The following is a 16,471-nucleotide window of genomic DNA, read 5'->3' as shown; positions in this document are numbered from 1 at the left end:
CCAAATATGCACACATGACTCAGCCTCTGCCCAACACAGAGATAAAATTGCTTTACAGCAGTAGTTTAACTCTTAATTTACCACAAGCTTGAAACCAATACAGACGGTTCTACTGGAATTTGTACACTCAGGTATTTGAGCTTGAAAGCTGCTTTCTGAAAAAATCAAAGGGTGTGTTTAGTAAATCGTCAGGGGTCTCATCCACAGACTGAAATGTCATGTTACTGAACTCTGTACCCTTTCTGAGAAGCCAGGCTTGGAGAACAGTGTGGTGATCTTGGTTTAGCAAATGCAAGGGTGAGAGCAAATCACACATACAAACATACCATAAAAAACTGTGCTCTGCTTCGCCTTCTACCATCCTACCCACTGCCAGCTATCCATGCTCCTTCGATCTGGCTTCTGGCCCTACTCAGTTCCCACCCTTCCACAGCCTGCAGCCTCTAAAACCTTTCCCTTATTTTCATCTGCTGTTTTGTTGATCCCTTCTTTTTTTTTCTCTGCCCAGTTTTTTTTTTTAACTTTTTTTCTTGAATGCCAAATAACAGCTGTACTTGGCTCCAGAGCAGTATTTGTGTCTGTTCTTGTTTTTAGTGTGTAAAAGCTGTACACCAGATAAGGAATTCTTTTTGATTTCTCAATCCTCTCAAATTTTTCAGCTGTGGTTTGGGAATTTAGTATATGCTCTCTCTAGTGTTAACTAACTTTGTTGTTAGAAAAAGCATGCATGTCCACTGTCATGCAACTCCCTGACACTACCTGATTTTGTTTAGATAGTCTGCTACCTTTTCTACATATATTATGCCGATTGAAGAATGTTTTTAGGGTTTTTTTTACCCTGTTTCTCTTTGTAATTTCTGAAGCTAACAGATTTATTTTATCTTGGAGCTAGGTTCAAAATCAGGGATATTAATTGTGAAGCTGGTTCTTTGGCCACACTGTTTTAGCTTTAGAGTGTCTCTGGGTTATTTCCCTTTCCAGCCCTCCAAAATATTTGTGTGTATACTCATATCTTTATCAAATCAGCTCCTTCCAGTTTTTCCCACCATTAGTCTATTATCGCCCTGGCACTCCTATTTCCTCTTCAGAATGAATTTTGTTCCCTTACCTACTGGATTAGATTTTAAATGTCACTCTAGCCCTTAAACCCTATTTTTTCAGCAGAAGAGTTAGAAGAGATATTTCAGCTGGGCAGCCAGAGCCAGGTTAGTTAGTGGGAATGCTAAGCACACTTTCCTTCACTTTATATTTTCACTTGGGTTTAATGCCATGCACTGTTAGCCTGCAGGAAGAGTGAGACCTGCTCTGCTGCTTAATTCCTGCAATGTTCACCACCTGAGCTATGTCATCATTACTAAACCTGAGCTGTCTTTCTGTGTCACTTTTCACTGCTATTTTCTTACACAATGTGTATAAAGGTATACAAGCAGATCCTTTCCAAATAAGGGATTTTGAAAGAAAGCCAACTTCCTGCTGTCTTCTGCCTTGTGCTGTTTATCCTATTATTATCACAGTGCTGCCTGACAATGTGTGGTTTTATTTTACACCATATTACTTTGCCTAGGTATCATGGAAATAAAACATTTCTAGCTTTGTTCAAAATTTTTACTGATCTTCAGCAAGGTGGTGTCTTCTATACATGAAAACTTTCAAAGATTTGCATTCGAACAGAAGTTTATTCCAGTCAGTAAATGGAAAATGAATTTTTTTTGGCAGATTTTAAGCTGTCAAATTCTTTATAGTGTCCAAGGGCATTGCAGGAGGATCTTGCTTATAAGAGCTCTATGAGTATGTTCAGACAACTTTTGCTGTAATTCAGTTCTTTCAAGGCTTTTCTCTATCTTTTTTTCCCAGGAATCTCGAGATGAATCAGCACTTCTTTGGCTGGATGAAATACAAAAAGGAATCAACGATGCCAATAATAATGTAAAAGAAGCTGCAATCTGTAAGCATTAACCTGCATCTGCATTGCTCTTGCTTTTCTTAGACTTGAAAAACTGAAATTGATAAATTATTTTTTCCACTTTGGGGAAGTGTGCCAGCTCTTTAAATACATCAGAAGAAATTAATGTATGTTCATTGTCATACTAAAATTAGGGTTACTTAGATTTCCAGGAGTGGATTGGGTTATAAATGTTAACATTATAACAAAGATTTCTATTGTCGATACATCTTCACATAGCTGGAGAAACAGAAGGTTATGTAAAAGGGAAGGGATAAGACAAAAACATCGATGCATGTTGTAAGAGCAAATTCTCTCATGTTTACAACTTTGCTTATTTCTGTTTCATGATAATGTCTTTTAATAAGTGCTAACAAAAATTAGGAACATATTGATTTTAAAAGTAGTGTAAAAAGAGCACTTGGGTTTGGGAGAAGTGTGTGCACTTCCATTCTCTAAAGAGCAGGAAATCTGTAGGAAAAATGCTGAGGCTTATCCTGTCAGAGCACTGTGTGCTAGATGCACTCAATACCTTCTGTCAAGGTTTGGATTGATTATAATAATTGTAGAAAAATATTCATAATATGTAATAAACTTTGGCAAGTGATGAAAAAGCAAGTGTAGCTAGCTGGCTGGATGGGGCACACCTGAGAGCATGGTGGCATTCCTGCCTGTTCCTGCCTAGGGTCAGCCAAGGCTGTTAGCTTGGCATTGGGTATTGGTTCACCTTCTGCTTGATTTGGCTTTGGGTGAGTCAGTGTCACCTTCTTTTGCACTCTTAAGAGCTTGTGAATACAACTGCTGAAGTCTGTGCATTCCTGCAGCACTGTGTTCAGCCTTCCTTAGTGCTGTGCTGCAGCCTGTTTACTTACAGGCAGGCTGTGTCCCCAGTTGGTGCTTGGGAAGAAAGCAAAGACAGCTAGCTACTACAAAATCTTCTATCCCTCCTATATAAATGTTGCATTTAGCATTCTACTTTAGAATTGATTGGATCAATTATTACAGCCTTAATATAACCAGTCAGATACACTGAAGTATTTTTGTAGTGTTTTCACACATCTGTAGTGAAAGCACCTGGCTTGTGTTTTCTGTTCTGGGATTAGATGCACACACACATTGTCCCAACAGAGCTCTTGTAGTCAGGAGTGCTGATACCTTCTTTTGTGGACAAAAACAGCTTCCTATCAATGCCACCCAGAGGCATGAGGGAAACATCTGAGTGCAGAGAAAGGAAGGAAATTAGTAGCTTATAAACAGATGTAAATTTAAGCTAAAGAGTGACTTGAAAACATCCTATTTTGTGCCTGCTGGTGTAAAAGCAGTAAGAATAATCTCATAAATGGCCTGCAGAAATTAGCACAGAAATTATCCATAAACTAATACCATACAATGTTGCTAATGATAGGCCACTGCTCCACCCACTAGCTAGTTGCTGTAGTAAAATCTTTTCATATAATGTGTTTGTAGTAAATGCACAGCTTTTCACAATCAAGAACAACAAGTAGAACTGTTTTAGTAAGTCACTTGTGGAAATTACTCATCTCCTGTACTCTGCCCTCTGGGTTGAAAGGAAGCAGTGTCAGCACAACACATTCTTCAGAAGAGCTCCAGAGTTTTGCAGCTTAAAACTGAGATTTAAAATTTCCCCACGGCACAGAACCTAATACTTCCTATAACAAACACATCCTGTCTCAGGAAGTGAGCATGTTGTGTTCACATAGTCTAAACTCAGCTCGAAACTCAGCTCGATCACAACTTGGAAATGAACTTTTATTTTTATCTATCTCAAATACACTATTTTTAAAAGGCACACAGCTCCCAAGATCCCACTCAAAAACTTCTGCAAGGCAGTTAAAGGTTTATTTTGTAGTCAGATTTGAAAACTGCAGTAATGGTGATTGCTGTAGTAATGTCAATTGCTGTAATAATGTCAATAAAATAAGCAGTAAAATGAGAGAAGGTGCTGCCAGCTGTACTGATAAGGTTTTGATACCTTCCAAACAAATGTTTATTCTTTATATAAATATTAAATGCTACAGTATTAGAAGTGTAAAAGGCTTTTACAAACTGTCTTCCCTGTCAGTAAAGGACTATCTTCATTTAGGAAGACATCTTCAGTAAATGTGCTTCCTACTTCTTTGTGCTGTTTGCTGTGCAGTTTGCATCACCTTGCTTCACTTCTTGCATCAGTTTAACTGTTGCACCCCTTATCTAAGTGGAGAACAAAATGAGATTGGCCAAATATCAGCTGTATAGCCTTCAGGAATAGACACAAATAACAACCTTAATCCTGCACAGGAGGAGTCTGTCTGTCAAAGCAGGATCTGTGATGACAGCATCCATGTTATAGGAAAAAAATGATCTTTGGCCCTGTTGAGAGTTCGGGCTTATCACACCAGACAACTGCATCTACTGATACAAATCTTAGCTAGGTTGTATGCTCTTGTAGCTTCATAACAATAGCTTCCAACACCTGTAACTATAGATGAAAAATTAAGAAGAAAAGCATTCAAATACAGGTGACTGGAGTTCATGAGGCACATGGAACAGTGTATGAGTAGGGCTGAGCCCCTAGACCCAAATGGGCCAGCAGCAGCAAGCTGGTAAAATGCAACTTCCCAGCTTTTTCAGTTTCCTTGCTGCTGAGGCTGGATGCCTGGGCATTGTGATAGCACAGCTGTGGTACAAAGTCATCTCCAGTTGCTTGGGGAGCACATGTGTCCTTGGCAGACATCTGCTGCAAAGCACAGAAAAAAGCAGCATGATGCTATCTGGAGGAAATCCAGATGGTGGTGATGTTGTGTTGTGTGCTTACTTTGTTTCTCAAATGGCTGTTAATGTACTTAGAGACTGATCTGTTGCTGTCTAGCTGAAGCTACAACTTAGTAAAACTAACCACAAAGAAAAACCCTTTCTATTGGAGAAATGCTCTCCTGCTAGCTCAGTCTTGTGTGGTGCCTCCTGTATGTAGGCTTCTGATACTGAGCACCTTTTTGATCAGCTCTTTGTAGGCAGAGCACTGAGTGTGGGTAGCATCCTTTTTTGTGTTGACCTGAATGTACACAAGACAAAGAAAAGTGGTATTGCAGTTGTGGGATGCAAAGGTATCCAAGTCCACTTAACCCAGTGTATAATGTATATGTTCTAGCTATATCTCTCTCCAGTTATTCCTGTGTGCATGGATTGTGAATTTAGATGAGAAGGAACACCATTATAGACAAGAGCAGCAGTTTCTATACCTCTAGTGTGTAAGGCACTCTGACAGGGCATGTGCTATTACATCCTGTCAGATATGGTGATGGTGGGACTTCTGCAGAGCAAAGGGCACTTGGGAAGTCCTGAATCAGAGTACAAGTAATGTTGTATAACCTCAGAGTCCTCCCATGCTTCACAGCATCACCTCTCATGCCACTTTTACGTGCCTTGGAAGCAAAAGCTGCATTTCTGGCAAACTCAAGGGCATGAATTTGCTGCATCAGTATTAAACAAGCTCCCAGGGGGTGAGGACAAGAAAGGATCCCTTTCAGGATCCCAACTAGGATGCTGTTAGAGTTGCTGTTAGTTGTTAGACTTTGCTCAAGGCAATCAGTTTTTATTCCCATTTTGTACAGTGAAAGTGAACATTAAAGTCTACAGCTTGTAATTTAATTACTTCATGCACATCTAGAATGCTCCCAAGTGATCAGCAAATGATGGCCTGTCTCTTAGGTAGGCTAGTTGGGAGGGTATCTGTCTGCTATCTTCAACCTCTGCCCTGGTGTCACCTGGTGTGTCACTTGATGGGGGAGCAGCTATGCCCTCAGACCTCTCTGTGTTGTGCTGCTACTGCATCCCAGCCTGGGTGGAGTGCACTCTTTCCAACTAACAAGCTTGTGCTCTGAAATACTTGTCCTTACAAGCATGAAGGAGGCTGCAGATGGGCAAAGTGCTGAATTGCTGTGTATGTAATGCTGTCTGTGTGTGCCAACCATACAAGTCCATTATCAAAGTTGCTGGAGGCTAGAGTTGTGCATATATAGAGTATAAATCACCTAATTTTTTACGTAATTATTTTACCCTAGTGGCTGTTGGAACATCAATGATTAACAAGAGCTTGGAGAAGCATGATTCACAGCCAATCCTGATGATACTTCAGTCCAAGTTTGGATTACGAGTCATTCCTGAGTGTGCTGAAGCCTACTTCAGGAACCTCTCTGAAGCCAAGAACCTGAAAACTAGAGAAGGTAAAAACCTTCCTGAATAGGGCAGTTTAAGTGTCAGTACCACTGAGGCAACTGGAAAACTAGGACAGAAGGCTTATCTAAATTCACTGTAAACTGAGGAAGGCTATTGCTGGTTTGAAAGCTTTTGAGAAAAGTTATACTTTCCCAAGTGCTTTTTACATGATGCTGAACTGTTGCACACATCATCCAGACGACAGTGCATGTGGGGCTACACATTTTTTTCCAGAGCCTAGCTAAGACTTTTCAGTCTCTTCAGGCTAGTGAAGCCTCAGTGAATTTAGAGCAGCTTCTCTGTGACAGCCAACAAACTAGTCCATCCTTTCAGAAAGCCATATTACTCTGTTGGCTTGGGTTTTATTTTTTTCCCCTCTTAGTGGTTTCAGAGAAGGGTTAGGCTGCACACTTTATCCTTCTGGATTACTGTTAAAGATCAAGCTAGCCTTTGCCAGAGTGTCTATGGCCCGTTGCACTGTCAGAGCAGCAGGTATCAGCAAAAGCTGAGGTTAGAATCTACTCATAGCAAGACAGTGAGATGTTTGGTCATGTTAGAGCTGCAAGCTGCTCGTAGTTATTGCAGCCAAGATTACCTAACAGTTGAAAAAAAGAAGTTACTATCAATGTAGTACGCTTTCTTACAATAGATGAACATGGTCTATCTGCAACATGAGTTTTGAGAGGGCATTTTTCACAACTGTCCTTATCAGGTTTACCTTTGGGCCTTTTGTCCATGAGGAAATGAGGTTTTTCCTGTCTGCTAGGGTACACCCTTGTTTACCAAAGCACCAAACAAGAGAATGATGTGGATATAGGAAATGTCCTGTGCTAGCTAAGTGTCAGTAAGGCCAGCATTTGTGCACAAGACAAGAACAACTTTTTTATAAACATAGTCTCAGATCCACTTACATGAGTGATGAAGATATAGCATATTGTTTCAGGAGCGAGCAATAACTTGGCAGGTTTGGGCTTAGAGAAGCTGGCCGTGGATCTATACCAACCTCATAGTTGTTTTATTCTAGAAGAATTATCCTGATCTGTCTAACAAGGTATTTTGAAAGCATGCTAAATACAAGCTGGTCCAAGATTCATAGTAACTTGTAAAATGGCTTCCTAGCAAATGTAGGGGTGGGAAATGGGTAGGGAGAGCTGTAATTTATCAGTGTAACAGGACATAGATTTGTACTAATGGTATCTATCGCTTTTAGATGCTAATCAAAGTCCATGGATTAAACTTGTAATGAAAAACATGTATTATTATTATTACAATGTGGAAACTGAGGAAGGTACCTGTGTTGTGCCTGAAGGAGTTGTACCAAAAACTTCATGGTTATCTGGTGAAGAAATCCAGGTATGTGGCTGAAACATTTGCTTTTCTTGAAAATGTCACATACACATTTGAGAGAGACTGCAAGATATGGCAATTTCCATGAAGGAGGCTGTTCTGTGTGAGACTGGAGATGACTTTAGTTCAGTATCTGCTTTTGACAATAGCAGCAACCTAAGCCTAAGCAGACAGTGATAGCACAGCTTTCTGACGTCTGACAATGATTCAGAGACTTCCTAACTGGAAATTACAGCATTTCTTTTAATGACCACCAGAAAACATTGATGGAGGAAAGTCTGATTGCTTTCATATCCTTTTACACTTTTTTGGACTTCGCATTGGCCTATGAAAATGAGTTTCACCATGTACTTGGGGGCAGGTGAAAACATGTTTCATGTTTAAATCTAATTACTTGACAATATTATTGTACCTCCAAGTTCAATAGGATGAGTATGATACTTCCTTACTGTAGAAGTTTTTACATTAGCATGAAATACAACTTAAAACAAAATAGATCATACAGACTTCTACAGCCCAGCTGGGTTGGTTACAGGTTTACTCTGCTGCACAAAGTCAGTATAAGTCCTTCCAAAATACTGACTACAGCAATACTTGAGCGTGCTTCTCTATAGAGAGCTCCCTGATTCAGTTAGTATTTCTGGATGTCCGAGTTATAAAAAAACTTGTAAATAATAGGAAAACAGAACTCTCCTCAAGTATAAACACATCTCTCAAAAAAGCATATCCGCCTGAAAAACTGAGGCTTGAAAGGAGTTCAGTTACCTTTCATACAAAATTCAGTGGTAGCAAAGTAGCTCTTCATACCGACTAAAATCTAGGAGTCAATCAGAGGGTCTTGGGTAAGTTGAACGTGAACTGTACAGATGATAGAGAGAAAACAGACCAAATTCCAGGATGGTTTTGGCTTGAGGTTTTTTGCTTTTAAATGACCTTTTTCCATGATCTCTTAACAGACCATTGTTGGGCAAGTTACAGCAGATTACAATCGAGAGCAGCTGTGGCTTGCTAATGAAAATCTGATTGTTCAGCTGCAGGCCCGAGCAAGGGCATTCTTAGTCAGAAAAAATTATCGGGAAAGAAAAGCATACCTTGAAAACCAGGAACCATCTGCCATCAAAATACAGGTATTGTTCCAGAACAAGAAGGTAACATGGCCTGGGCAACTTTCTGCATATGAGAGGTGATGTGGCTGATTAATACCACGGACAAAATTCTCAGGTTCTGTTTTCATTAGCAGCAGTTCAGACATCTCCATCTGCAAATACGTTCGTGTAATCATTGGAGTAATTGCGCTTTTAAATAGCAAATGGCCAGTTCTAAAATAATGGATCATAACCACCTGCAGTATAATTTCCTTCAGTGGGAAACACTTAGAAATACATAGCCCTGACTTTATTCTGAGGTGCTCAGTTTTTGCATGGCGCACCTAACTATGCACAGTACAAGATCAGAAGATATTTGAGTATTGAAGCAAAAATTCCTTGGCAAACATGGCTTAAGAAATACATTCCTTTCTAGACTAGCCCTACTTGGAAGTGGTTTCCATGAAGTCATAGCTAGGTAGGGAGTGGCAGCTGCCCTGGTGTTCTCAGAATCTGGCAGCATTTCTTGGATGTCTTCACTTTGCTGAACTCCAAAAGGAGTATATAAGAAACTTTGTTCTGGGTGTGAACACTGACAAATGCGTGTGCACTGGTTTTAAATGGTGAAATAGCCATGTCCTGTTAGAAGCAATTTATTACAGCTTTTAAAAACAATCAGCATCCCCCCTCCAAATTATAGAAAAATGTGGAACTGAATTTTTAAGAGATAGTAACTTAATTTAACAATTCATTATGATAAATACCCTTACTACTGCCAGCTGTCATTTGGATTTACTTTTCATTTTCTGGCATGGTGTCTGAGCCCAGTAAAGGACTGTACTCTGAGGAAGTCAGGGTCTGTGAACAGGTTCAAAAATATGGAATAATTAATATAAAGTTATTTTCTATGGGCATTAAAATAGAAATTATTTGTGAAAAGACAACAAGTAGAGGACAAGGCTAGTGTAACTGGTTGGATAGAGAAGAATGGCAAAATATGACAAAGGTGGTGAGAGTTATCTGTATTACCCCTGTCACTGGGTTCTTTAGCAAGACTTTGCTTCTGAGCTAGCAATGGGAGGGCCACGTGAGGGAATGGACTGTTACCTGTGGTACAAGATGATCCTGAGAGACTCTGGAAGATCAGAAACTTGGGAAGGAGGCAAGGCCAAGAACAGTGGGAGCCCAGCTAAATAGGGTCAGGTTTTGGATGTAATGGGCAAGAGCTGGCAGAGTCTTCCTTGTGTGGGATGAAGCCTGTGACTGGGACGCTAAAGGATGTGGGTATACTGGCAGTAGAGTAGGGATGGCTTCATGGGAGGGAAGGAAATTACATTGGACAGCAAAGTGTGCTGAGATTGGCCAAAATTAACATGATATTTGTCAGGGCACCTTAAAAATTAAAAGATAGATTTATTTACACCTTAGTTACCTTTTCACCATAATGGCAGTTTTTTCTCTACAAGACAAACACCGTTAATAAATTTAGTGTATATATAGAAATTTTAGTTTCTTATTAGTAATAATGGTCTCCTGCCTTTTACAAAATAGGCTTTCTGGAAAGGATGCAAGCAACGGAAAAGCTATGCTGACAGATTAAAGGTGCTTCAAGGCAATGTTGCTGCTATTGTTAAGGTAAGATCTCACTGTGTTTTGGGGCCTGAGTATGGGTTATCCTGCAGCTTCATCCTGTGCCGCCCTCAGAGACTAAAAACACAAAATGCAGGGACTTGTGCTCCAGGAATTTACATGCTATTGAAATTTGTTTTATTCACGGTTAATTGCTTCTTGAAACCTCTGTGTTTGATTTGCCAGGCTTTGCTGAAATTGAATGGCTCATATTAGAGATTTCCTTAAACTTTCATTTCCATAATACTAAATCAGAAAATATTTGAGCTGACGGTGTTATAATTTCATTAAAAGCTCTCTACTGTGCCTGAAAAATGTTCACTTTCCTGAGATGCTAATGTGATGCTCCGTCATGAGTAGATTTTACATCTCAGATGGGATTATTGATCTCCCATCTCTGAAGGAGACTGGTTCACAACTGAGAGTTGAGACTTTAAGGTAGAAATTACTTCCAAAAATCATGGTACACATGGGTGGTAGAGCCTTGGACTCAGCTTGCTGTTTCAGTCAAAGCCCATTAATCTTGTCACTGCTTGCAGGAGCCCAGTGACAAGCATCCTCTGTGGTCCTGAGCATCTGAGAACAGCATGCCTGCAGAAGAAGAGTATTTTAAAACACACACACACACAAAAAAAAACAGTTTATGCACTGCTAAGATTTTATTTAATTTTCAGATTCAGTCATGGGTCAAAATGTGGCTAGCAAGGAGAGCTTACAGGAAGCGGCTGCAATACTTCAAGGATCATGTGAGTCCTCTTTAACTGTGTTCAATACAAAGCATTGCAATAGGATAATATGACTGCACATGCAGTTTTGGGAATCTCAAGAAAGAGGGATGCTGGTTCTGCAGTCTTTCTGAGCAGAAATGTGTCATAACTAGGTTCTTTTACCTACTCTTGGTCCCTTCCAGAATGATGAAATTGTGAAGATACAAGCATTTCTTAGAGCAAACAAAGCCAGGGAGGACTACAGAACACTAAGTAAGTGCTAACAGTTGTATTTTTGGGGGGAGGTATGTTACTGTATTCAGCCATTTTAAAAAACTTTCACCATGGATTTCTCAGACTCCTATTCCCTTTCAAAAGCAGATGCAAGTGTTTGTAAACCAATTGTTTTACACCTGAAGATACTTGGGAAAGCTGCACTTACCCAGTATGACAAAAACATTGCTGTAATTGGCATAGACTTGTCTCTAAAGTTCCAAAATTTTCTGCACAGTGATCAGTTTCCTGACCGTTTTAGGGGTGTTCTGTATTGTGTCCACTAACAAGCCTATTCACTTCAACTATAGTTGGTGCTGAAAATCCACCCTTGACTGTCCTGCGCAAGTTTGCCTATCTCTTGGACCAAAGTGACTTGGACTTCCAAGAAGAACTAGAAGTAACCAGGTTAAGGGAAGAAGTGGTTACAAAAATTCGATCAAATCAACAGCTGGAGAAGGACTTGAACTTAATGGATATAAAGATTGGACTTCTGGTGAAAAACAGAATCACTCTTCAGGTCAGCAGGCTCTACTCAGGCTCCCTTGGTAGGATGCACTGAGCATCTTCCAGGTTTTGAAGGAGCTCAGGATTACACAATCATGACATGGTTGAGGCTGGAAGGGACCTCTGGAGGTCAGCTGCTCCAACCCTCCAAGCAGGGCCATTCAGAGCACATTTTCCAGACAGCTTTTGAATATCTCCAGTGATGGAGACTCCAGAACCTCTCTGAGCAACCTGTGACACACTTGGTCGCTCTCAATTAGTTAAAATACTCCTGGAAAATTAGCACTTTCTTTGTGTGTCTTAAGTAATCTTGTCAGCCTTGTGGTAGAAGTTGTTCTGTTGTCCTGAGTAGCATGGCAGTTTGCTGCCAAATGTCACTTTGTATTGCTGCTTGTGGACAATTGTAATTGCTTGGCAGATTTTAAGCATCTTTTCTGTGGTAGAATGGAGTAGACTGATGATTGTATTTGAGAACTTGTTCATTGTTAACTAAATTATGTCTGTACGTGAGATCAGGTTTCTCAGACAGTCCTTGCTGGCAAGCAATACTAGTGAAAATATAAAGAATACAGCAGCAAAGTAGACAAAGTTGCTAATAAAGGCCCTAAGCAGAGTATCATATTGAACATCGTTAGGAAAACATTAATTTTTCCAGTTTCCAGGTTTTTTTGTGAATGTATAATCTAGACTTTTGACCATCTGTCTGCAGGATGTGGTACTGCACAGTAAGAAACTTAACAAAAAGAGCAAAAGTCAGCTGGAAGAGATGGTTATGGTTGACAAACAGGGTATCAAAGGTTTGAGTAAAGAGAGAAGAAAAAAACTGGAGGCTTATCAACATTTATTCTACCTCTTACAGGTAAATCTAAATTTAAAAATTAACATATCAACATATGGCTAAAGAAAAACTAGAGATACATTGTTTGCTTTGTATAGTGATTCTAGTAATGATTATGAGAGGAGTATGTAGACTGCAGCAAATACTATGATTGAATTCTAATATTTCCTGTAATTGAGGAAATCCTTGCTGTCTTTAAACTGTGTAAAAAATATAGCTGTTCTTTCTGTTCTTGAGAACAACTTCAGTCTGTATTAAAGCCAAAGATAAATGTTTTCCTCTATGTATTTTTTAGTCCATGTAATTCACTGTCATTATTACTGTGCATTATATGTGATGAAGAGGAAGTTGTCTCTTATGCAGCTGACCACATGTAATGCATGTGTTCTTGTGCTTATTTTCTCATCTCACTAAACTTTTTCTAGAAGAATTTTAAATCCTTTCAGGGCAAATGCCCTCTAATACCTAAGTATATGAGTAGTATGCAATGACTTCGTGACAGACAGCTGTTGTCATTTGGTAAATTGTCATTGGATATGTAAATGTGATGTACAGAGGTAATGTTGAAAGACTTAAAATAAAATCCTTACTGGTACTATTCACAGATACCTAATTGTGCAGTGTTCAATGCTGCTTATGCACTAAAATTTGGAAAAAAGTAAAGCTAGTGTGGAAAAGTTATATATATAGGAATTAACATAAATGCTTTCTGTGTTAACAGAATTGTAAAAAGAGCTGCCCCCCAAAGGGGAGTAGTTTGTCCTGGACAATAGTATTGAAGTAATTTGTTTGTTTTGTAGACTAATCCCACGTATCTGGCAAAACTGATTTTCCAGATGCCACAAAACAAATCAACCAAGTTCATGGATACAGTCATCTTCACTCTCTATAATTATGCTTCCAATCAGCGAGAAGAGTATCTGCTTCTCAAACTCTTCAAAACTGCTCTAGAAGAGGAGATAAAGTATGTGCACTCACAGGAAGACTTTATTAATTCGTGTTGCAGGCACTTCAATGAATATTTTGCACCTAAAAGAATTTAGTGATTAATATTTAAACTGCTATAAAATTGTACATATATTTTTGTTACTAGATAATTTTTTTGTAACTTATTAATTAACTAAAGCTGTCTCTGATTCAGAAAAAATCTTTCTACAGTGGACAATATTTTTGTATGAAAAAATTGCTTGGAAAAAAATAGACACTATGATTTCCTGCTTTTCTGCTTGAGTATGAGTGGAGAAAGTCCTCTCTTTCTCTATGTAAATATATGTTCTGTAAGGGGAAAGTGGTGCTTTATCATTAAAAAATAAAATACTAGGTTTTGCCCTTAACAGGTATTTGGGCCTGAAGCAGGTATACATTTAGGTGTTGGTAACTATATTATGTTCCAGGGACATTATTATAATATATAGAATTCAGGTAGTAATTTCTATAATCTTGTTTTGAAAGCCTAAGAAATAGACTGTATAAACATATTTCATCATAGAAATATGGTAATTTATAAAGTGTGGTATTTGAAAACATGGGTAACTGCATACATAAGTCAGATCTGAGAACTCTTCTGTTCTTGACACAGCTCTAAGGTAGACCAGATACAGGATATTGTTACTGGAAATCCCACTGTCATTAAGATGGTCGTCAGCTTTAATCGAGGTGCTCGTGGGCAGAACACTCTGCGCCAGCTACTGGCCCCAGTGGTGAAGGAGATCATGGATGACAAGTCCCTCATAATCAACACTAGTCCTGTGGATGTGTACAAGTCATGGGTAAACCAACTAGAAATGCAGACCGGTGAAGCCAGGTGAGTGAGGAAGCTGGATATATTGTACCATTTAAATACTTGGGGGTTCCCTCAGTTCCGCTCTTCCCTTCCTTCTCTGACAAATTGCACTTGTAACCACGTAGCCTTTCCCCATATTTCTGCAGCACAAGTCGTTTTTTTGGAGGAGATGTGCTTGAAAAGCAGGTACTTTAACCTGTTCCAAGCAACAAAGGGGACACTTTTTTGGTCATGAACTTCAAAAGTCATTTACTTAATCCTTACAAGTGTAGTAGACTCATCTATGGGAGAAGTTCTAGCCTTTTTTCCCCAGATTTTATAACGGGACGTTAGTAGTGTTCCAGCCTTTTGAGGAGTTACACTGGAACTGGAATGTGGAGATGCATGCCTTAAACTAGCATTCCCCTTTTATAATTAAAGGAAGGTACATAATGGTGTGTGTACCCCCACCTAAACAAACTGCCCCCCTCCAAAACCAAAGGAAACTAATGCCTCTGAGACTTTTGTTACTTAGCCAACAGTATTTGCCTGATCTTTTTTTTTTCTGTTCACTGATGACCTCTTATAAAGCCAAAAAGTAGTATATTACTCACAAATACATTTAATATCTGGTTTAATATCTGTTTTGCAGCAAATTGCCATATGATGTAACCACAGAACAAGCATTAACACACACAGAAGTGGTCAGTAAACTGGAATCATCAATCCAGAGCTTGCGAGCAGTAACGGACAAAGTTCTTGCATCCATATTCTCTTCGCTCAATATGATGCCGTAAGTCCCTAGTTAGGACTCTCCAAGCTGCAGTCCATGTGAGCAGTGGCACTTGAGACTCAGCGGTGGAGATCTTTCAAAATGAGTTTGTGATATGTGCCTCTGGAGTGACTGGACCAGTAGAGGGAGTGGTTTCTCTGCTTCTGCCCTAACTTTGAAGCCTCGTTAATGTCTCACTTCACTTGAAACTTTTTTGTATTATCCATTATCATCTTGTTTTGTGTTTTAAGAGGCATGGGGAAAAGGCAATAATTTAGTTTACTAGAATAGCTGACTTGTGTTTCATCTAAGTTTTTCCAGTATTTTGTCTTTACATCTCTTCTACATGTAGTTACGGAATGAGATACATAGCCAAAGTTCTGAAGAGCTCGCTCCATGAGAAATTCCCAGATGCAACAGAAGATGAACTATTAAAGGTATACTTCTGAGGGCAAGCTACCAGCAGCATATTCTTTTATTGCCAGAGGGGGGCTTTATTGACACTAAGCTTTCTAAGGAACTGAGAACATTAGCATTTACTGAAGGGATTTGGCACTTCTTGAGTTGCAAAGTGGTGGTGGAAGGGGAGAAGGGAAGTATGTTGCCACAGATTGGCTGTCTTAATCTTAATTTTTATGGAAGACTGCTGAGCCTGTTTTGGATAGTAACTGTTCTTGGGTTTTGGTTTTGTGCTATAGTTCTTACCACCAACCTTTAATGGAGAACACTGTGGTCTTAATTTTTTTTTCCATTACCTGAAGTTGTTAACATATTAAAAATAACACAATTCTAAAATTACGTTACTATTGTGATTTAAATACAATGACGAAGGGCTCTAAATATGAAATGCAAGTAGGTAATTACATTACACTAAATTGAAAGTGCTTGGAAAAGTTGTAGCAATTACATTTATACAGAGTGAAAAGTAAAGTGTGAGTGATAAGCATGGTATTGGTACAGTGGCCATTGCTAACTTCCCACAGCCATAGTGCCTCTTCAGAGGGCCTAGAGGAACTGTTCCATGAGCCTTTTGGCCAGCTGGGAGACTGACAGCTCTCTCAAATTAGAACTATTTGCACTTCAATAAAGATGTTTTCGTTACTGTTTAATGAAATTATTCTAAAATTACAAGGTATTTATTTCAATAGGACTTCCCTTTTTGTGCTTCAAAAAGATACTGTTCAATGTAAAAAAAAAATATTTGGATGCCTAGAGGATTCAAATTCCTCAGCTAAAAAATTAATTCTGTTTTTGTGTGTGTTAACAATGCTTTGGAAGTCCTTGCCAGCAGCATTTATGGAGTACTTCTATCACTTCAGCGATACAGATTAAGGCATTGCTAAATTTATGAAAAAGAGTAGCAAATAGAGCATAAAACATCCAACTGAAAGCTT

The 16,471-nt window shown here is 39.1% G+C and overlaps 1 protein-coding gene across 4 annotated transcripts in view; it reads left to right on the top strand.

The window, feature by feature from the left end:
• Nucleotides 1-16,471, top strand: part of IQGAP2 (IQ motif containing GTPase activating protein 2) — a 124,116-nt gene that overhangs the window by 93,705 nt on the left and 13,940 nt on the right. For all 4 annotated transcript variants that reach the window (XM_051642038.1, XM_051642041.1, XM_051642039.1 and 1 more), the window contains 13 exons: nucleotides 1,855-1,945; nucleotides 6,004-6,165; nucleotides 7,368-7,510; nucleotides 8,461-8,631; nucleotides 10,141-10,224; nucleotides 10,893-10,964; nucleotides 11,129-11,198; nucleotides 11,510-11,718; nucleotides 12,415-12,564; nucleotides 13,344-13,507; nucleotides 14,123-14,347; nucleotides 14,958-15,098; nucleotides 15,430-15,514. In XM_051642038.1, coding sequence (XP_051497998.1) covers nucleotides 1,855-1,945; nucleotides 6,004-6,165; nucleotides 7,368-7,510; nucleotides 8,461-8,631; nucleotides 10,141-10,224; nucleotides 10,893-10,964; nucleotides 11,129-11,198; nucleotides 11,510-11,718; nucleotides 12,415-12,564; nucleotides 13,344-13,507; nucleotides 14,123-14,347; nucleotides 14,958-15,098; nucleotides 15,430-15,514 — 1,767 coding nt within the window. The remainder of the gene's footprint in view (nucleotides 1-1,854; nucleotides 1,946-6,003; nucleotides 6,166-7,367; nucleotides 7,511-8,460; nucleotides 8,632-10,140; nucleotides 10,225-10,892; nucleotides 10,965-11,128; nucleotides 11,199-11,509; nucleotides 11,719-12,414; nucleotides 12,565-13,343; nucleotides 13,508-14,122; nucleotides 14,348-14,957; nucleotides 15,099-15,429; nucleotides 15,515-16,471) is intronic.

This window comes from Apus apus, chromosome Z (genome assembly GCF_020740795.1).
Source record: "Apus apus isolate bApuApu2 chromosome Z, bApuApu2.pri.cur, whole genome shotgun sequence".
Taxonomy (NCBI): Eukaryota; Metazoa; Chordata; class Aves; order Apodiformes; family Apodidae; genus Apus; species Apus apus.
The sequence above is the reverse complement of the archived record's forward strand: the minus strand, read 5'-3'. Positions and strand labels throughout refer to the sequence as shown.